Genomic DNA, 22,947 nt, shown 5'->3' with positions numbered 1-22,947 from the left:
TTTTTGGCTGGTTTAAATAAGCAGTAGCTTGAGGATGTTCCTTTTTAGAATCAATAATACAATCACAAGCTGAAAGGAATTTACGGGAAAACTTCTCATTGAAATATTTGCAAGCATTCAAAGAAAACCAAATAGAGCTCATTTCAGAACTTTTAAAGCTACCCTATTTGGTAAACAAAGGTTTGTGAGGAGACTTGAATTGTTTATCCAACAGTGGATTATATTCTAAAGTATTCCTTTGAGGAATTATTTCATGTTTTCATTTCAGACATATACGTGATGATTTCCTGAAAAATTGTTCCCTTTTCCCTCCACACAGTGAGCATGGCCGCTAACAGGCTAATAGGTGCAGTGGCAGGGACCATTCTGGCCTTGGGGGTGATTTTTGGAGGCACAGGGTGGGGAATAGAGTAAGCACTTTTCTCAGTTTGAGTTCTCTGTCTGGTGCCTTGGTGTGTGAGGTAACCCTGTGCACCTGAGCCCTCTGTGTTCCCCTAGCTTTGTCCTGTGGTGACGTATTTGTCGTGTGTTTGACTGTGTCTGTGTCATGTGGTTTGCTCATGCAGTGTTGAACCTTCTCCTGTCTGGGGTAATGTGGGGCATAAAACAATATGTTTGTGAATTTTTACATTGTCACCATAAAATTAAATGTTTAAATGTTTCCATTACACCAAATTACCAAAAAAAGAAAAAAAGGAAAAGGAGAAGAAAAAAGGGATTTCTTGATTATTTTGCAAAATAGATTGAGTAATGTGAACTGTTTTATTACATGCAGGGCTTTTAGTCTAATGATCAAGCTAGGCAGATGAAAGCTGGTGATAGTCATACAGACAGGTAGTTTTACAGTAAAGCTTCTGAAGGTTCTGTTGCTAAGATTCTGTTACCTCAGGATAGCACAGTGCTTGAGTGTAGTATCCATGTATAAAGAATATGTATGAGCAATTTTTATTGTCTTTTCATAGTTCTAGAAAATGGTAATCCTAAGTATTATCCCAGTACCTCAATTTTAACAATGGTTATGATTTATATATATTTGTGTTCATGTATATATATACATAAAAAGGCCCATGTAAAAGCTATTTTCATTCTGCATTCACTGTGCAAACTACAGATGACATGACTGCCATTTTGCTGCTCTGAGATTTCCAACTTCTCCATGTTTCTAGTTCTATATATGACATCTGGCATGTGACAGTGGCACCTCTCTGAAGGGGGACTTGTTAGCAGGACAGTCTGTGATTTTCAGTCAGGCTGAGTGCAAAGGCATTCACACACAGTTCTAGTCCAGTGAGGCAGCACTTTGTGTGTGTCTGACTCTGCAGCCCTAGGAACCTGTCCATGCGTGAAACTGATCCAAGATTCTCAGAAGAGTAGAGACCTTTGCATTCTCAGGGGACAATTATTAGAAAACAAATAGAAGGAAGAAGGTAAGAGGTTATTTCCTTGAGAAAGATCAGATCTGTGTTTCACTGGTAGCTTTTACAACTGTTTGCCAAAAACTGAAGACTGTGAAAGTTATAGAGATTTGGGGGACAGAATCTGGAGCAGAAAATTTACCTGCAAGTTGAGGACCACTTGCCTTTTGCTTACATTCTGCCTTGTTCTCTTCTGTTTGTCTCTTCCCTCACCTGCTGTCTCAAGCCACTCAGCTCTGACCAGTGTCCCTGACCATTTGTTCTTGCTCCTGTATCCTTCTATACCAATGCCAGTTTTTCTTCATCTCTCCTCTGCTTTTATCACTCACTACCTGACTCATTGTTTTTGTTTCTATTCATTCTTTTTTCCTGCATCTCATCAATGTTTCTGTCCTCTGATTTCTTCAGATACAAATGTGCATTCAAGGCAAGCCACTGCTACGTTTTGGTGGTTTATAGAAAGCACACAGGGAATGCAAATTCCCTCTGTGTTCCTAATGCCCTGCTGGCCATTACCAGTGTGGCTGCAGGGGAGGGTGTGAGCATCACAGCCTCATGCCAGGACCTGTCCTTCTTCCTCCTTCCTCACCACTTCACTTGCAAATTGTAAATCCTTGTTCAAAGTGCTGAAATAACTTCAATTACTTAATGATTTATGAACTTATTTCAGAAATCATGGGGGACAAAGTGGTGCAGTAGTTTCTTTTCCAGATTTCATACCATAAAATGGATTTTCATACCTAAAATGGACACTTAGCTTTGATAACTGAAACCAGAGGATTTGGCTGGCAAAACAACAGGCAAGAAAGGACATCAGATCACCAGAGTTGTTGTTACCTGCAGGACAGTCTGCAGTAAGCTTGCCTTTTCTAATACTGGCAGAGTTTCAAATGGTGTGTATTCGTTCTTGTAGAATCTCTTGGATGATGATGAAGATTTTGGGGATAGTCTGAAGTCTGCTGAAGTTTCAGGTGTGTTCTGCTTTAACACCTTGAGTAGGATTTGTATCAGGGTCCTAAAAGATGGCCAGGGATGGTACAAGAGCCATGCTGGGGCAGTGTCCTTGCAGGAAAAGAAGGTGTGCCAGGCAGGAATCTGCAGGAGATTCCTCCTGACAAATCTGTGTCTGCAGGTTATGGCAATGCTGTGGTGGAAAGAACAACGTACCAAAGTGTTGCCTCTTGTGATAGTCTGGATGGGAAATGATCCCACAGTGTGGTGGTTATTAAGACCTGCCTCTTACTTCTGGTTTGTCAAGCATCTGAGTGCAGTGACTAGAGAGGTTTATATGGATTTTTATTTTTCTTCATGAACGTCCCTTTACTGGTAGCAAAATTCTGGGGTACTAATAATACAATTTATTTGGTAATGCTTAATAAAACATAAGGCATAGATCCTTACAGTAAGGTATAACACATAAAAGTAATCTCATTTTCATTTTAAGTACTTTTATGTGCACAGTCTGTTTTAAAATGACCCATCAGTGATCCTCTTAGATCTTTGTATTTTGAAACTGGGATTCAACAGTTAGAGTTCTCCAGTCTCATAAATAAGTGGTTGCTCTTCAGTCATATTACCTATTCTACAGGCTTGATTTTTTAAATATTTGTACTTTTCTATTACCTGAGCCTAATTTTTTAGTATATTATCATCTTCTGTTTAAATTGATTGAATTATTTAATATTTATAGTAAATAAAACCAATACTGGTTTTCTTTATTTAAAGAATAAACTGATGTTTGGTGATTAGATGTGCTCTTTGAAATGGATACACATCCCTGGGCATTAACAACCAGGGAACGTAGTGAGAAGAGGGATGTAAAAGTTTTGATTTGGCACATCTTTATCTAAGTTATGACTACATTATTATAAAGTAATCATTGTACCTCTTTTGTGAGAAGATGGCATTCTATGGCTAGGAAGAAATTGGCTTTAGAACTTCTCAAGGCTTATTTATTATAGATTTTCAAGGCAATTTTATTACAGATAAATCATTTGCTGTCTTTTCAGTCCTTTGTTCTGTGAGATCATTTGATAAAATCCAGAGCAAACAGTAGATCTCAGTCAGATATGGTGGCTCATTAGGCTGCTGTTACAAGCAAGCCTTAATTGGAACAACAATGCCTGTAGGATGGCATGCACCCTCCACCATGCTCAAGCCTGTTAATTTGAGCCAGGTGTGACTTAAAGTTAAGTCCAAATAAGATACATTCTTCCAAATTGTGCAGAATTACCTTTTGATTTTTGTTGCAAATTTGTCCACTGTTTGTCTCTAAAGCTCATTAAATTTTTCTTCAGTCCAACTATGTTATTAATGTTCCTGAGTACTCTTTGTGTAGGAACTGCAGGAAGCAATTTTTAAAACTTTGTTTTCTTTTAGCTAATCAGAATGTCCAGAAGCCCTGAGGTGAGAAAGTTGTAGCGGAAGTAATAAAGTTAGGTGGCTGCAGTAAATTTTAAAACTTAGGGCAAGTGCTTATTGCAGTGTGTGGGGTTGGGCAGGAGGTTTTGTAATATCGACCTAACAGCTTAAAACTTTCAGTTGTTGCAGCTGCCCTTGCTCTTTCTTTGCTGCTCTTTGGCTGCTCCTCTTTCTTCCTTATATTAGCTGTGTGACAGTTTTCCAAACTCCGCTCAGAACAATTAATTAGGAAAATTTCAATTGCTGTGTAGAAGTGTTGGTTTGGGAAGAGTGGGACAGGGGTAAGATCTATTTTTGAAGGCTATTCCTGAATATGTAAATGGTTGAACAAAAAGTGCGTGATATGCTGCAGAAGAACTGTTGAGTTGTTTTCATTTTGCAATGTTTTACATCAAAGACTGCAATGGGAAGTTTTTGTATAGAGCAAATGTTACTCAAATCTCTGTCCTGTGTAAACAGAGCACTTAAGGGTCAATTATTAATATCTTCTTTAGGTGCTCTCTTGGCCTCTTCAGAAAATTGCGCGAACATATTTTGTGCTGCTTCTTTTTGTTGCTCTTTTTTCTGCTCCACCCCTCTCCACTTTGTTGTTCAGTAGCTTCTTGAGGATGATGAAGAGATGCTTTGATGTTTGGAAAGCTTAGTGGAAATAAACTTTTATTTCAACTTTCGTTCCCTATTATATAATCCTTTGCTTTTGTCAAACAATTGTATATTTAGCATTGACGTAACTGTAGGGTATCTGGATTCTGATGAGTAAGTGGTGCCTGGATGCTCTCAGCTCAAATTAAAATATCTGCACCTTTCAGGAGCTCCATGAAAAAAGAGAGGGCTTTTTGATTTCTTCTTTCTTTCTCATTTTCTGTAGTCTTAAAACATACAGCATTTATCCTTTTCCCTCTAAGTTAAGGAATTATTCACAACTATCTTAGTGTCCTCAGCTGACTGTTCATGAAGCAGATAATGGAGTAAGCTACAATGGAATTCACTGTCTAATACTAGGTTTTTATCTATGGTAGAAGTCAGCATAGCACAATGCAGAGACCAACAGCTTTGTTTGTTCCTATTGTTAAAGAAAAGTAAGCTAAGTTGGGCTTGTTGAGACTGTCTAGAGGCATCACCTTGTGTGCTGTCCATATTCCCTGAATTGTTTGACTACCCTTCAGATGCTTCACAAAATGTGAATGAAGTCGTTGGTTCTTATGTTGTCTTACCCTAATCCTTTATCACAGGTCCTAGTGCCACCAATCTTATAATAGGCTCCATCGCTGGTGCCATCCTGGTAGCAGCAATTGTCCTTGGGGGGACAGGATGGGGCTTTAAGTAAGCAATGCCGCATGTCTTCTCCTCGGTGGCTCTGGCATTTCTATTTCTTGCTTACATCACTCAGTTTTGAGTTCCTGCTACAAGAGTTCCAATTTAACCCCCAGACTCTAACACACTGCTTTGAACAAGAAATTATACATGCAGTAAACAAGCGAAGGAAATGGATCTGAAAATAGCAAATGTTATCAGGGTGCAAAGTTGAATAACAATAAAAGAATTAGGTGAATTCATGAAAATTAAATTAACACTTAAGGAACAAGGTCTTTTTTCACCTCCTGTCCCTAGCATTAAAGCTGATTGTATTGGTTAAAAGCCCCCAAAAGATACATGTCATATTTTGAATGTAGTAGTACTTTCAAACTACTCAACTTTTTGACAACAAGAGATGTCATATAAATGGTCAGTGGTGGAAGGAGCAGAGTCGTTTTCAGGAGCAACTGTGTTGACGTAGTTGACTCTGGAATAGTAGACCTAACTTGTTTGTGGTTACTGACTTTTTTTTTAGTTTGGTTTTTTTTTTTTTTAAAAACAAATTCAGGTTTAGAGAGACCATTTTGAAATCTTGAGCTATTTCGTGAAAGATGAAAGCATTTCTCTCCCAATTCTAGTTTGATGTGTTTTGTAACTCTAAGGACAAACAGATTAGTCATTCCACTTGACTACTCTGTTAAAGCAAACAGAGAGTCTTGTACAAAGGTACTTAATTCCTACCCTTTCTGTAGTGTCCATTTTGCCCAGATGCACGGCCTGTATTTGGTAAAAAAGTTTTCCCTTTAGAAGGGAGAACTCTCTCACAGTGTTTATAACCTAACAGATCATGGAAGTAATTAAGTAGAAATGATTTCTCATGGCATTTAAAGTTGCTGTTTCTTTTCAATAATATGAATCAAGGTTAAGCCATGATACAACAATAAGCCATAATTCTTCAAGAAGAATAATTAGTAATAATAATAATAATTCAAAGAAAATTTTCTATGGCCTCTATTCATATTTCATGTCAAAGTTGAGAAGAAAAAATTATTCCCTAATTGATTAAGGCAGTTATCAAAGTAGAGGCTAGTGATTAGGTCTTACCTTGTAATTCACTTTCAGAGGTCACCTGAAAATGTTTTACTTCTGGTTTATACTCTTGTATTTTTGAAGTTTCAGCTGGCCTTAATTAACTATGCATATAGAAGGAAAATATTTCAAAATCTCTTTCAGGCCTGCTGAAAGCAGCAAATCAGGCTTTGCCCTTTCTCCTGGACAAGGCAATTAGTCCCTGTTACCTTGGCTGTCACTGTTGGTGTTCTCAGACTCGGCCACATTCATTTTTCTCTCAGTGCTTGTTTGGAGGGTGCCTATGGGAATTAACCGAGCAAGATTCTGTTGGGGGAAAAAAAGTCTGCTTACCCTTTTGGATGAGTTTTCTACAGTAAGAGACATTTGCCCATTACTTAGCAATTCACAGATTTTGCAGAAACAGGGTGTGCATCCCTAGATGATAGGGTTGTATTGCATAAGATATTTTGTTTTCAGCAAACTACATGTCATGAAAATATAAAATAATTAGTCAGTTCTTCCTCTGAGTCTTTTCAAGCTGTCTTGTGCCCTGGCCATCTTTGCCCTTTGCTATCAGCACTGCAGCCCCTGCCTCCCAACAGACACAGAGCTTGAGAACTTACATGAAAGAAAGGAGTAGGACAATCCCTCCCTCTCTAAAACAATACAGGATGTAACTGATTATTTATTCTTTGTGTTTCACACTTCTCAAACTGCTCTCACAAGTGATCAGCTTTGCACCCTGGTGTCATTTGTTTGCCCAAAGGAAGAAGCTTGTTCTGCCTATAGAGGATGTGCACTGGAAATGCCTCCTGAGCTCCTCCTGTCACAGGAGCAAGATACAGCTGTTTATTCTGTAGCAGAACCTCAAAGACACTGGCCTGGCCTAGCTCACAGCTTGAAGTGCATGTTTCTTCTGGGGGCCAGAGGGGAACAGAAGAGGCTTTTCAGCTTGTACACAAAGAGGGCTAGCACATGTAGACCCCCGATATTTGGATTCAGATAGATCTGGAGGGACAGATGAGGATAATAAAGAGATTTTAACTTTTCCTTTTTTTAAGCAAGTGATATATTTAGTCTCTGCAACTATGAGAGAAGGTAGCTTATGCTTTACAAACTGGGAGATGTGATTTCTGTTTCACAGGTTATCAGATGTTCATATGAACATACGGTACTGTGGTGTCAAGTCCATATCAAACGTAAGCTGCAACTAAGCAAACTTTGTTCATGAACTGAGGTGGGGGGTGGTGGTTGGAGGGGAAGTGTTAAAGAAACATTGATGCAAGTTCAGAGAGAAAAAAGGAAAAACAGCTCAACAAACAAATTCCAGTTTCAAGAATGAATCCAAGGTTAATTTTAAATCAAGTTAATGTGTGGACAGAATAGGAAAGAAAATATTAACTGACAATTTTACAGAATATAGAATCTCATGAGACATTTCAGGTGGCTTAAAGGCTGTGGGTAGAAACCTTGTTAAGAAGTAGATTTTACTCAGTTGAGCCTTGCATCATACTTTTAAATCTAAGTACAGCAGTAAGAACTTGATTTTGGTGCAGCAAGTCTGTGCAAGCTTTTAACATGCAGTGTTTAACATAGGAAGGACATTTTTACCATTAGAGTAGCTCAGGGGCCTACAATTTTTTTCCTAGCATGTATTCACTCACATCTGCTAAGCTACTGCAGTAATACAAGTCAATGAATGCTTTTGTTACTGACTTTAACAGCAGTTTTGGTAAGAAAACACTGCTAAGAGGTAATACTAATAAGAGGGATGTGGAAATGTACATGAAGAGCTGCTGCTTGTTATAGCAGAATACAAAAGTTACAGATAGAGAATTGATTGTAGGCACAATTCTATTTCCAGAAATTGTTCTTAGCTAAAGAGCTGCAAGGTTTTCTGTTTCTTTAACAGAAAATTCATGGAGGAACCAAAGACTTACCCAGCTATAACCGATGCTGAGGTTGAACTGGTCTGGGCTGTTGCATTTAGACCCCAAAGGTTTCCACAAGTTAAAGCAGTGGAATGCTGGTGGCAATTTCATGAGGAAGAGGTTTGGGTCCCTTACCAGCATTTCCATCAAGCATGAATTGTGGACCAAAATCCAGTCATCACTGCACAAACAGCAGCTAGAATCAAATGTGAGGTATTTTCTAAATTTTCCCCAAACTACTGGAAGAAATGGGAGGTCAGTCAGGTCAACTTATTTTAAGTTGCTTTTTTTAGTCCCTCATTTTAATAATGGGAGGAGCTTTTCTTGATAATGAGGGAGTTTTTCTTTTCTGGTTTTTTTAAAATGTAAACATGACCATGTTAGGCAGTGGTGTTCTATGGCATGGAGTGCTTTTTTGACTAAAAATAACCTATACTTTTCTTTCTTTTCTTTTTGTTTGAGACCCTTTTTCTGGTTGGATTACAGACAGAAATGACCCTCATTATGTAAAGAGGCATTAAAACTTGAAATGCAAAGACTTTGATGTTCTAAGATCTTCCACATAAACCAACAAAGGACTAGGAAGCAGCATCATTCTTAGGGTGTGTCCTTCCCTAGAGGACACTTCTGCCCCCTTACCATTTAACTGAAGCATAGCAGAAGGAATCTTGTACTGCTATAACTCAAAGCTAGAACTGGAGGAAATATCCAGAACCTGCTACTCACCTACTTTACTTTATTGTAATTTTCTTGGGGAAGAGGGAAACTTGTTCTATTTGCCAATTTAAGTTAGACTAATTGTCTTCATTTTAGTATTATAATGCTTGGTAATTCAGGCTGAAGTTGTTAAAGCAGGTCAGGTAATCAGAACAGAATTTCAGTTCCTGCAGGGTAACACCTCCCTGCTCACCTCTGAAGTGCTACAATGGCAGCTCTTGTTAAAGCTTTGCATGTGTGTACTGTTTCCTTATTGACACTGTACCTCATGTTCCCTATTTCAGGCTCTTATTTTAGTTCTTCACATGTTTCTCTCCCTCATACAACATTGTTAGCAGAATATCCTAAGTGAAGAAAGGCAGTGGTTTGGTCAGTATCTTGTTCTTCAAAGGCTGTATTTCTGATGAATAAAACTAGGAAATAAGTAAATATGTGGTTTGGACAGAATGCATGATGAGGTTTGTACTAGAACACTACACCAGTGAAGAACAGGTTAGAAGAGAGCAGATAAGATAAAAGTCAAAAGTGTTGTTAGATTGTACTGGGAAGCTAGCATAGCATCTGTCCTCTGTACCATGTTCTAAGACTTTATAAAGTCTACTTCTTTAATTAAAATAAGCTCAGGTAACAATGTAATTCAGTGTCTGTTTTAAGGACTTGTCCTCTTCAAGGACAAGTTATGTCACCTGGATTTTTCATCGGCATTGTTGATTTAAAAGGACTGAGTAATTAGTTGTTTATCAGTAGTACTTGAATTCAAGTATGCTAGACAGTATTTAAAAGGAGATGGGGGAAAAGAAGCAGACATGTCCTTTTCCCATTGAAACTGGTAGGACAAGCAGATACACAGCAGCCTTTAACTCACATTTAACCAAGTTCTGTAATATTCATGCTTCCTATCTGGCAGTTTTGCTAGTTGGCCTTAAAATTATTTTCCTTATCTCAAATTTACCTGTAGTTTAGAGGACAAGGAATTGAGATACTGACATAATGTCAGCCTTATTCCAAAGGAGCATTAGTACAGTAATCCTGGAGGGGAAAAGACTGAAAGATGAATACAGTAATCTTCTTTCAGAAACTAGCAGTTCTTAAGCACTCATCTTGCACAAATCCAATCACAAACCAAAGTCAAGGATTCCCAAGAATTACCAGCCTCTGGAAGTCCTCTCAAAAAGAAGTTGCCTTTGCATTAGTCCCAAACCACCAGTTAAACCTTATGTATAGAATAAATATTGTAGCAGTGGTAGAAGTTAGCAGGGCTGCAGAAGATTAAAAATCCAGGGGTTGGTCTGTAGCTTTAGGGAATATATGAATTCCTGTTCTGTATTTTTTGCATGTTGGTTTGGTGGTGGTAGTGGTGTGTATGCCCAATGGTAAAACGAAATGCATGAGCCCCTTGCTTGATGCCCCACATAAAGCCAGATACTGGGGAGGTCGCACCCAACTTTTGTTGTTGCTTCCTAATGTCTTGCTGTGTGACATAGGACATCAACATCGCAGGAGATTGGATGTCCCCAGCTTGCTACCACTGTTAACATTCAGTTCTAATCACACAACTGACAAAGCTGTCCAGTCTCCTTCGAATGCAATGTCTCAGCTGTCTTTTGCTCCTTACTAAGATTCACAGCACTTATGGTCAATAGTGTGGTAAGAGCTCACAAAGGCACACACACTTTTGTCACACTGGATTATACAAACTAAATTCTGGTGTAGCCAGAGCTGGGCACTTGCTCTGAGAACTCAAGCCTCTGCTGGCTGAAGTGTTGCCATTCCTGGCACTTGTGACTCATTCTCTTTAGGTAAACGTGCATTCTTGGCCTAGCGAACACATGTGTTACTGGGAGCTGAAAAGTTGTACAAATTTAGAGCACCACTTGAAATACTACAGAAATACTTGATTTCTGTGTGCCAGCATGATCTTTAAACTGCACAAGGAAACCTGTACTTGGTATCGTGCTGTAGGAATCATGCAACCAAATTCCTTAAATAATTACCCCTTGAAAAAGTTCCTGGTTAAGCTGTCAGTGTGAGCCTTTTACTTTACTATGACCTTAGCAATGGCTTTGTTCCTGTTATACCTAACTAATGTCTTGCACTTTTCTCTTTCCATCTCCTTTTGATGCAACCTGGAAGAAATGTCAAAAAACGAAGGTTCGATCCAACTCAGCAAGGCCCTATCTGAAGAAATGCCATTCAAAAAGCTGCTTCTTGCACTACTGGATTTTGGGTATGATGTCTTTGCTGTAGCTACACAGGAACTAAATCAGTACGGAAGAACATGAGAACAGTAACTATAAACACAAAGTTGGGATGTTGAGATAAGTTGGAAATACTTCCTCTATTCACCTTTCTCTTGTTAACATTAACTGACAAGTGGTACAAGCAAACTGCTTCAAAAAATCAGGTGTATTTTTCCTTTTCTCAAATTAAGAAGGAGACACACAGACCAAGTGCAATAAGAGAACTGTTCCAAAATAACGGAGTTGCAAAAGATTCTTTCCCAGCCTGCTGGCACTCTAACTTCACTTGAGTTCGCATGACTTCCTTTTTCTTATCAAACTCCAGTGGCATGAGGAGCTAATTTTGAAAGGGTAACCTGCATGGCTCACATACAAACAACCAAGTTAGCAAGCTGACCCTAAGCAGAATCTGCAGCCCAATAAATACAAACCACTGGGAAGCCAGTGCCAGGCTTCAACAGCTTTTCCAGCCACGCAGTGCATGCTGCTGCTGGACTTGAGGGTTCCCTGCTCCACAAGCTCACTGTCCACCTTGGACAGGAGCCTCTTGGGTATGGAAGCTAGAGAATGATGGATGGAATTCTTCCAAGAAGGAAAAAGTGTAAATATGGAAATAAGATTTTGATGTATCATTTTCACAGATTATATATAAATATATATATACAAGAGAAAAGAATTTCCATATAAAAAGGTTCTATTCTTTATGTAAATCTATTTTTGATGTTGGGTTTGGTTTTGGGTTTTTTTTCTTCCCCTTTTTTTCTGTAGCATGTTGTACAGCAGATGTTCTGGGCTTGCTCAAAAAAGGCAGATAACAGCATGCAGATGCAGGGAGTTCTGACACCAAACAGATGTGATCTAAAGTTTGTATGCTTGAAACCAAAAACAATTAAAATGTATAAATGCATATCTATGTATTGACTATAAGTCTGAATTACTTCTTTTGGCTGTTATACAGACTTTTCCATGATATAAGTAACACATGCTCAAACTAATCACAGAAGTGCCAAGCTCTTTTTTTTTCTTTTAAGAAAAGCTACTTTTTTTCCTGCCTAGATCCTGTAAAATAAAAACTTATTTAAGCCTTAAAATACTCAAAAGATGTTAAAGCTTGGAATGAGCTATTATTCTCTTGCCTTCTGCCCATCCACTCGAAGCAGCTTGCAAAAGTGACTGACCTTTTTAACTCACTCCCTGTATCTCTTTGATGCATGTCACTTTTCAAAGTTTAATGCAAGATTAATACTTTGACCCTTGGCTACTGATAGCCAGTCACCACCACAATATGTGCAAAATCCCAGGTAATTTCAGGTGTGCTGTCATTACTTTTAGAGACACCTTCTGCACCAACACTGATTTTTACAGAGTAGTCCCAGGCAGCAGTCCTGTGTCCCTAGGAACCACCTGGCTGCAGCTGCCTTGAGAAAAGTTTGTGAAGAGGTCTAGTTTAGGGCTCCTTCAAAGTACAGAGCTGGACAGTCTGGCTCATCCTTTTAATCTTGACTTAAATCATTTGGTAAGTGAAGTAACTGAAAATTTAATTGCTGTGTCTGATAATCAGAATTAGATCCAAAATATATTAAAAGTTGTAGTTTAGTAAGAACAGAAGCCCAGTTACACTACTTCCTGCATCTTTGTTCAGAGGAAATCCATTTCCCAAGTTAGCTTTAAGAGCCAAAACATAAAAAAATGCTGCAGACATTTTCCTGTGAGTTAGAAAACCTCATTTCAGTTATTTTTCTTATTATGATAATGTTCAATTCAACAGTCTCAATATATTGGTTTTGATTCACAGTTGTTACTAAGTATTTTCAATCAGCTTTAACATAATCACATTTACACTTACTACATTATAAGTTAAAGGTGCTGCACACACAGGTAGTTGACATTAATAGAAATTATAAACCTTATTCTGAAAATTTCCTACTTGGCTTTAAGCAGAGTTAAATTAGTGACATTTCTCTGATGACAAACCAAAAATACTTGCAACTGTATTATGTTTCTCTAAAAATGCTGTGATTGGGAACACAACATCTAACTTTTTTCAGGTTCTGTTTCCAAAGCAAGCATAACCCACAACAGAACCACCAGTGCTATCAAAAATTATAATAAGTAAAGTCAACTGGATATACATAAACTACCTGTGTAATAAACCTTAGAGAAGCATTTCACAAACAACATTGTTAGTGTGTGATGTGATGTTTTAAATCAGACCACAGTGGTCCCCAACTACTATGTATATATGTTCAGTGCTGGAGTAACTTTTTTATTTACACCAGCAGTTTCATAGCAATTAGGATTTCTTGACTGAATTTATGCTCCAGTCCTCAGCCATTGTGTGTATGGGAAGAACACACTTTCTGCCCTGTGTGCACACAACACAAGTGACAATACAGCTCAGAGTAGGTACAGGCTGAAGTGCTTCCTGTGCTGGTAGACAGTTAAAAAGCTGGATTTGATAGGTGTTGATTTTGTACATGCCCTCGCTGTGCTTTGGGAAGTGCATATCCATTTAGCAGTAACTTGTTCATCGCAAAGCATCACCAAACGAAGACCAGGTTGACTCTGCCTCCATTTCATCCACTCTACATTTGCTCCATTATTTACCTATTCAGCTGGACAAGAAGCTGTGGTAACTGTATAGCTCATTCCAGTCTGCTGCATGATCTCACTGATTTGATCTGATACTCCTAAAAGAGAAGTCTGCCAGGCCAATTAACAGCTGTATAGGTGCATGGTCAAGAAACAGATTACTTAAGGCTGGAGTCTAACCAATTTTTCTTTACTATGCAAAGATGGATATTGCACAAACAGATGAGACAAATGTCTGAGGAAATGCCATAGAATACTTGAAGTTATGTTTTAAGCCTAATCAGTCATGTTTTATATTCATTACTGCTTCCACTGTTACTCTTCCTTTTAAAAATGTTTTGTAATTATTTTTTTAAGTGCACAACTCGATGTTGTTATAAATCAAGTTTTTGTTTGAAGTTAATACTCATTCATATCCTGTTGGCTGCTAATGAATGGAAATTCAATAGTCCTTGTTCTGCATCTTAGCAAGATGAGTATTAAAAATGTCATGAACATGGAATGGAGTAGTTTTTAATTTTCAGTTGTTTTTTTTCTTATTTATTCTCTCAGTTTAATTTAATTTCTGTGTTCAAAGAATCATCACCTTTGTAGTAGTGGAAACTGAATGGAGTTTTCTTTTATGAAAGATCTCAAACTGTGTCAAATCTCACAGTGAGGCTGTGTCTGTGGGAGGACGTTGCACGCAGCCTCTCTGCCGTGCATGGAACCAGCGCCCCTGCACCCAGGATGGGCCCAGCCTGCTTCAGTCCCAGCTGCTGGCTACACTGAGTTCAGTGACACCTGGAGGTTTTTGTTAGTGGAGGGAAGCCTTTTCCAGCTCAAAAATCTGAATTATATAATTACAAGAAGTCCAAAATAAGGCCCTTGAAGTATTCTTTAAATAATTAGATCATAACAACCAGAAACTATGGCCATCACTTTAATGGAATACTGTATGAAACTCCATCTCCCTTTTCTTTTTTTAGACTAACTCTAGTGAAGCCAGCCTGGGAAAGTTAAATGCATGCATGCCACAGTTACCAGATAACTACTGATATTGTTTTGCTTTCTCCAGCTCCAGACAGGGAAACAAAATACACGTTTGTGTTAGTATCTCCCAAGACCCTGTATGAAAACATCTTTCTCATTTAGAATGATAGAGTGAGGGAACACTCTCACTAATGGATCCACTATTGTCCACATCTATTTCCTGTCATTTAAATATAGGATTTATCCATAAACTCAATATAAACATGCATTTTAGCTATAATTAGAATAGACATTCCTTAAAACAGGAGTTGTCTTTTGCAGCATATGAATAGAAAAGCAATATAGAGACAGATGCATACCTGCTTTTGATTTCACAAGAAAAAATTCTCAGTTCCAGCACAAACACTGAAGATTGATCTTGCTGGGGCACTTACTATCATGAACAAAACCAACACAACACCAAGCCACATTGTACAAACCCAAAAAAGCCTCTTTTGTTCCAAATATACTTCCTATGGATTCCTACCTACAAGAGCTGAAAAGTTAACATAAATCATCCATCAGTAATATCACAGAGACTAAGTGTCCATGGAAAGCTTAAATTAAATAAGTACATGAGAATTTTAACAGCAGAGATGCTCAAACCAGTACAATTGAAAGCAAAAGGTCACAAAAACATTATCTTAAAGCTACACACACTCTAATTCAGTTCAGTGATTTATTGTTCACAACTCAGCAAGCACATTCTTGTAGGTTTGTGAAATAAGTTATTTAGTGGGAACAGGTAACACAAGAGGTGACATAACCCCTAGATAAGTACAAGGACTCCACATCAGACCAGCATCCCCAGCCACTTGATGTGTTATTTCTGAGCAACCACAAACTGCTGAGGGCAGTGTAATTATGAATGCTCTAATTTGTAGAAAACCCATAATCAAGTGTCAGCTGATTTTTTCTTATTAAAATGTTCTTCTAAAAAAGCTTGGTTTTGTAATAAGTCATGGGGATAGCCCTCATCTTTACCACTAATACTGTAACAGGCCATGCTTTAGTGTGGCACTTTGTGAGCCAGTATAAGAATTCCCCCCATCAAAGCTGGTAGCTCAGAGCATGGAGGAACTTAAATGTATTTTTTACATGGTCTAAGTTCAGTTGTCAGACTTCATGAGCACAACACTGCTCCACTGTATATCATACATTCACAGATTTCCTCAGCCATCAGTCCAGCTGCTGGAGGCTTTGAGTTTCCTTTGGAGACTGTGAAGCAGTGTTTGCATCTGCACTACACAGAGCAGCTGAGAGAAGGGCTGGTTCTTGCAGCTGTATTTAACTGGTGACAGAGGCACGAGCACGACACACCCCTTACATTACACACCAGTAATATACTGTGGGTTATAACATCGCTTTGCCTCTTGTGCAGAAAGAAAATGTCCCCACCATTAACATGTGCTGCTTCCCTGCACTCTAACCTGGACACTGTCCAGCCACAAAACAGCACAGGCAAACTGCTTTTGACTGGTTTCCTATCTCCAGCTGAGATGGTGATCAGTTTATTCTCATGAAGGAAAATGTCTAAATATCTCAAATCCACCTGAGAGTTACAGAAGAAAATGGCACCAGCAGCACCAGCTGATGTTCCTGTGAGCCTGCAGCTTTGACAAGGTCCTAAGGACCCTTGATGGGAGCTGTACTGAACAACACCTTGTGCTGTCAAGCTGAAGGAAGTGCCCAGACCCTACCAGCACAGCACAGCCCTGTTTTGCAGTGGTCCCAGCTGTGTGGCTGCAGCACTGGGGACGCCTAAAGCTCCACCTGTCTATAGCAAAGCCTGACTTTCAGCCTTAGTGCAGTCACACAAAGATGCTTCCACTCCTCTCTTGAGCTTATGTAAACAGAGATGTTCATCTCCCTACCAAGGACCTCCTCCCAAAACATGATTTCTAGCCCTCTGGTTTGCTCCAAAGCACACTAATAACTGTATAATTAGAGAATAAATGGACAGAACTTGCAGTAGCAGTGCTCGTGGTTTTGTTAAGCAGTCTCAATCTGTTCTTTCAAAGAGAAGGCTCATGTTACTTCTAAAAGTAAGTACAAGGACCACAGTCTAAACCTCCATACTCCATTAATATATTTTTGTTGAGATTTTACGTATTCTGACCATCCATTTCCTCCCCATACCTTTTCCCTTGTCAACATGCCCCACTCTGAGAGCGGCACAACAATGAAATCAGATGGAGGCAAGGTACACAAGCAAGCCTGTCTCCTTTGGAGTCAGTCACTTCTCCCCTATTTCCTTTCATGTACATCTGAACTCTGTATTGCTATTTCAAGGCCTGCTCCATTATGAAGTTACTCTTACAGATATTGTTAACAATAACATAGTTGACAGACAATGAATGCTTGACCAGGATTTCTGTGCCATGAGAAAGCAGTTCCAAGAAACAGAACTATTCTAGTGCCCTCCAGCATTCACTGAAAAGCTTCAGGAAATTAAAGATTTTAACTCCTGCTTTGTGTAATGAGGAGGTCCTGAACGTAAGACTGAAAATTGCCTCATTTGCAGAAGGAAAGAAACAATTGCCTTACATTACAGAACCCTCTCTGTGTGCTGTTGGACCAGAGGGCTGGGCAGGTAGGTAAAAGATTCAGGTCTCATTACATTTTTGTTTCAGTTTTCCTTCCTCTGATTTGGCTGGGCACTTTCACTTCAAACACATGATCTCTATGGCAGGAACTGTTGTGCACAAAGGTGACATTTACACCCAGGCCAGGGAGCACTGGTTTTAGGCAGAGCTGGTTAGCTGATAAGTTTGAGACAAACCCCCTCCCCAGGTATTCAAAAAAATTAAAATCTTCATGAAATATACAACTTTTCAGCTGTCTCTCAGCAGTAATAAATAAAATAAAGGACCTTGTTAAATTAAACTATAATCTTTTACAGAAGTTCCAAATTAAACTCACTACATAAAAATTCACTCTAGTATCACCTTTGTAACATCTCCTTTGGGAATAGGTTTCAAAGGGTACATTTGTGAAATAAAAATGGGAGTTTCAAAGGCTGAGTGGCCTGACCTGTTAAAAAATAAATAAACTATATACTTAATTTAAAAAAAAAAAACAGTGTTCTATCTGCCTCTATCACATGGTTCCTTACTGATAATGTATGGGTTTTATTCATTTGTTCTAAATGACAGAACTTGTACTACTTCATTCAGGAAAATCAAGAAGGCAGATTTGTCAGCCAATAAATTATTCGTGACAGATCTTGCACATTAAAAACCCCCAACTTTCTCCTCTGACAACAGCAGTAGTGTACTTATAAGGCTTCACATCTGTGGTTGGAAGAGTTGGAAGTTCCTCATAAGTGCCAAAGAACCCTAGTAGGAGCTACCAGCAAAACACAGAGCAAAGCAGATGGTCCAGCAAAGAATCTGAGAATGAGCAGGCAACCAAGGAGAACCAAAGAGCCCCCAGTTCCCTTTCACATGAGACAGAATATCCTCATTCCTCTCCAGAATCTCCTGTGACCTATTTCTTGGCCCTAAATAATTTGCTATCCCCTTCTCCAATTTCTTCTTGAAGACTATTATCCCCAGACAACTTTGAGTGGGAACATGCAGGCTCCCTGCAAGGGGTCCTGGCTGCCAGGGGAGTGTCTGTGCTGTGGGATGAGTGTGACAGTGGCAGGGCTGGACCCCTCCTTGGTGGCCCACTGGCATAGCCCAGGAGCTGCCCTGAGGCAAGCATGCTCCAACACCCTTTTCTCCCAAGGAAAGAAACACTCTCGGAGAAAGAGAAAACGTAGGAGCTTCCACATTGCAATCCTGCTCAGCCTCAGGAAAGAATGCACAGTGGAAGTGCTTTTCTCCCTGGGAGAAACTGATCCTGTAACAGCCTTGCTTTCTTGGATGTTAGTGGCAGTTTTATGAAAACATGTTTCACTGAACTGCTCTTCTAGCTGTGACATAGCCAGGGTGACTCTCCTGTCTGCCTGGAGTGCTGAAGGTGAGAAGGGTTTCCCCATTGTCTGTGGGAACATAAGGAAGCAAGAGGGCTGAGTCAGGAAAAACCAACAACTTTATTCTGGAACATGTTGATATCAGTCCAGCACCCAAATGGCAATGAATCCCTTAATTAAAAAACTAATAGTTGTCTGGCTATAAATACTCAGAATGCCATTAAAATTAATCAAAAGCTCTCTAACTGAATGGTTAATGTGAGACAACTTGCCCAAAAGACACGGATTAATATTTAATGTACTATGCTATCAGTTCGGGGTTCTTTCTTATTTTCTTGGAATGCTTAAGTCTAGAGAAAAATGTGGTCACATCCTTTATAAAGGTCATTTGCATTTATAGTGTCACATATCATCAGATTATGTTTTCAAAAATATATATTAATTTTTTAACCAACATTGCTTAGCTTACACTTGTAAAAATACCTGCTCCACACGTCTTTTCAAAGCTTGTGTTAAATACATTTGCCAGGAGAAGTGTTACCTCTTCCACACATTCATTTAAATAAGTGGCTTCAACAATGAAACCAGCTCACACTTCTGACATGTCGCCTAAATTTACTCTTGGGGAAACACTATGAATATGGCACTGGAGACAGAGCCTCTCACACCAACAGCTGGTAGGCACAGACATGATTACAGCAAGACAAATCTAGTCTAGTGGGGAGCTGCAGTTCCTCAAACCTTCTAGCAGAAGGCCACTTCTCAGTATAGGCCAGAGACATGCCAGGGTGTCCACAGGGCTCCAGCTCCTGGCACAGAAATACCCTGGGCTCCCGCCTGTCCCATGTCTTGTCTCTCAGCTCCATGGAAATGTTTCAGGTCACCAGCAATAGTGTACAGCACTGAAGACCTGTATGTTTAGGTAACTATATATTTCCACTGGTTAGAACTGCTTAAGTGTTGCATCACACCCAGTGACTTTCCTGCTGGCCATTTCAACAGAGAATAGACCTAGAAGGTTGTTTAGAGCAGTGTGGGGTCATCAAACACTTTGGAATAGAGATTCAATCCACCAAAAGAAAAAAAAGAAGACAACTTGATATCAAAAGTTAAAAAAAAAAACAAAATCAACAGGTTTAAATAGTCAAAGCTCTCTACATATAATTTTAAAAATTAGCAAAATATAGCTGCAGACTTTGGATCAAGTATTTAATTTCATTTCCAAGAAGCTCTTGCAAGTCAGGGAGCCAGTTTTAAGGACAGTTTAATCTTCTGCTTAAAAGAGGAGAACTGGAAAAGTTAAAAATGGAAGTAGGATTCCACACTCTTCCTTTGTGGATTTAGAAGAAAAATCAAGCCTCTTCCAGGTACTATGAATTTAAAGCTAACAGACCTTTGGGTATCCCCCACTCTGAGAATCACAAATTTTGCCTTTGCCATCACTTAGCCAAGTTTCACACAAAGCTGGAATAATTTGGAACCCAACTCAGCAAAACCCAAACTTTCAGCTAAGAATATGTCTGTAAAGGTTTTTTTTTAGTAAGCCTAAAACAGGTGTCTTTCATCATGTGGGACAGTTTAAAAAGCTTAATACTACTTCCATAAGCAGCCACACCTGAAAGTAACAGGCAAGCTGTGCATCCCATCACATGTTACTGTCTCTCAACCTCAGTGCTGAATCTCTTTTTTTATGTGTAAATGCTTACTTAGCTCAAGCAACCATAAGCCACTGCCTATTAACTTAAAAATTAATTTTAAACCACCAGAAGTTTTGCCAGGAGCAAATGCAGGAAGAAAGCAACTCTGTATTTAGTTAGTTATACCTTTGCTCTATTCAAAATGCAAATACCAGTGAAATGGCCTCCTACTTTTCTTACTTATCCCTTTATCCTGATAATTTTTGTTTTATTTTTATATTTTTATGCGTTTTTTTCTGGTAGAAATAGCATCCTTTTTGTAGTGTTACATGATCTGAAACCTCTGTCTCATCTATGAGTAAATAATCTCGGTCTCATCTGTGAGTAAATAATCAACTTTTCTTGATAAAAATATCCTTCTGTAAATGACTCTGGATATGATCTACAGCTCATGTGAATTATATTCATAAGATATGGAGGCCCACAGAAGATATGAACACTGGCTGCCAGGGAACTACATCATATGCTGCAATGAAAGAAAGATTATTCATAGCTTAAGAAGGACACAGAAAGCTTGACTGAGGGAGTGTGTGGAACTGAATGAGATGGCCAATCCTGGTACATTTCTTCTCCACTAGGAGGCTGAGGTGATCAATCTAATTATCAAAAACCTCTTTCCCAGAAATAGAATGTAAGTGCTCTGGTTCAGAGGGAGCAGAATGTAGTAGGCTCAGGAAGTATTTGTGGAGGCAACTATTTTATCTGTAGCAGCATTTCCCTTGAGCAGCAACTCTCATTTCTGTGAGAGCCCCTGGTTCAATACCCTTGGGTCTGCCAGGATTCTGAGTGGAATGAAACCAATGCTGTTCTTGATCCAAAACCAGATAAAGTGCACCCCAGAAGGGGACTCAAACTCACTTCTTAACAGTGATTCCACAAAGGTTGCAGGTTGACAGAAATTTATCAACTCACAAGAAACATTTTATCATTTCCTTTCCATTTGGCTCTACCCTTAACAACACACCACAGATACAGAAACAGCAGCAAAAACCACTTCTGTGGTGTTTTAATCTTGCTCAGCTCTGGCCTGGGCAGCCAGGCCAACCATGAACACAAGCAGCCCCAGAGCTTTTTCTACTCAGGAACTGCCATCGCAACACCCAGATCTTACCTGCACACTTTCCTTCTCTCCTTTGCCTTGTTCAACCCCCAAATACAGAGGGGCAAGGAGAAGTACACTGGCTACCCACTTGCCAAGGGGTCTCCAAATTACACATGGGTCCAGAATCAGGTACAGAGCAGATTTTAAAAAGAAACAAATAAAACCAAAACCTGATCTTTAAGGATCATTTCAGCTCTAGAACCCAGAAGAAAGTCTACTGGAATAGCCTGTATTCCATAGCACAGAGAAGAAATATTGGAGATCCTACATAAGAGAGGCTTCCTCCACCATGTTGCAAGGGTCCCTTGCAAGGTATTACACTCTTCATTTCATCCTGAAGTCTGTTTCAGCAGCTGAGGACCACGATTCCCACCATTCCCAAACTCACACTTCTAGCCAAATAAATGGAACACTTGCAAGTTGGCCAAAGTCCTACAGTACAGCTATTTACAAGGGTTCTAGCCAATGTTCTCTCATCCCCAAAAAGTTCCTTCCACTTTTGTTAAACAGTAGCATTACTTACACAAAATACACTTGGACAGGGATTGCTTATTGAGGAGATAAAACATCAAAAGAAAAGCAGTGTTTATTGTCATAGGCATGTTGCAAGACCAAGGGTTTGTAAACGAAGTTCCTTCTCCATTTACATGGACTGGATGCACAGAAAGAATGCAAACTATAAAGGTATTGATGAACATCAGAGAAATCAGAGTCTCAAGCCAACTTTCCAGCTGAGGTGACCAGCGCAGCCCCACTGTCTTCAACAAAGATAAGCCTTATGCTATTGAATCCCTTCTGGGGAAGGGATTGTGATTCCACATGCAGAGATAAAAGTGAGCTGCCAGTGGAAGCCTTGGAAAAACAAATAATTTGCTGCCCAGCTGTATGGACTGGTGGAGCTGCACTGGCTTCAGACATGCAGCAAGGTGCTACACGATTTGGCCTAGAAACTACAGAACAAAGAAAAAAGAATGTTCTCACCTGCCTCTCGCTTCAAATAGCTGGTGTTAAGCAAGTTCTGCCCACCACTGGTTGTCAGCACGGTCACAGAGCTCCAGCTCTTTGAGTGGTATGTTTTCTGTATGCGAGGGGATCACAGCAGGCACAGTGAGCACAGGCAGACTTGTCAGTTGCAGAGTTGTGCTCAGGCTTTTTTCTCCATGCTGCACATAACAGGAGACAGCCTTTTCATCAGTGCTTTCCTTTTGCTTCCCTACTAGCTTAACCCATTTCTCTAACACATAGAGGTTTTCCAGTTGCTACACAGAAGTCAAAATCCAGCTGAGAACTTCACAGAGGGAAAATGCAACAACAACAGACCACATTATAGTTCTTAGAAGGGAAAATGGAGCCAGACCATCCCCTTCTGCTGGAGAACGTACAGCCCTCCAAGTTAGCTCTTAAGATAAAGTTGTGTAAATTGAGCTGCAGTGGGCAGCACAACCCAACTACTTCAACTAATGCCTTTAATTGGAGCCCTTCTGTGGCTCTTCTCTGGCTCTCTGCTTCAACTTATATGAGCTGCACCATGTGAG

The 22,947-nt window shown here is 39.5% G+C and overlaps 2 protein-coding genes across 11 annotated transcripts in view; one reads left to right on the top strand and one right to left on the bottom strand.

Annotated features, from left to right (window-relative positions):
* The window catches only part of ADAM23 (ADAM metallopeptidase domain 23), a 66,104-nt gene extending 51,919 nt beyond the window's left edge, over nucleotides 1-14,185 (top strand). Inside the window, exons 25-28 of one of the 10 annotated variants that reach the window (XM_071434706.1) lie at nucleotides 5,069-5,159; nucleotides 7,348-7,402; nucleotides 9,136-9,220; nucleotides 10,985-11,122. In XM_071434706.1, coding sequence (XP_071290807.1) covers nucleotides 5,069-5,159; nucleotides 7,348-7,402; nucleotides 9,136-9,186 — 197 coding nt within the window. In that variant the 3' untranslated portion in view covers nucleotides 9,187-9,220; nucleotides 10,985-11,122. Of the gene's footprint in view, nucleotides 1-319; nucleotides 411-2,328; nucleotides 2,361-5,068; nucleotides 5,164-7,347; nucleotides 7,403-8,115; nucleotides 9,221-10,984 lie in introns of those variants that run through there. The other 9 variants (XR_011680354.1, XM_071434705.1, XM_071434707.1 and 6 more) reach the window with 9 other exon arrangements.
* Nucleotides 1-22,947, bottom strand: part of DYTN (dystrotelin) — a 78,368-nt gene that overhangs the window by 21,310 nt on the left and 34,111 nt on the right. The window lies entirely within an intron of this gene.

Source organism: Agelaius tricolor, unplaced genomic scaffold (genome assembly GCF_023055355.1).
Source record: "Agelaius tricolor isolate 1412-34295 unplaced genomic scaffold, bAgeTri1.0.p SCAF_10, whole genome shotgun sequence".
NCBI classification, from domain to species: Eukaryota; Metazoa; Chordata; class Aves; order Passeriformes; family Icteridae; genus Agelaius; species Agelaius tricolor.
This window is presented reverse-complemented; position numbering and strand designations above follow the sequence as displayed.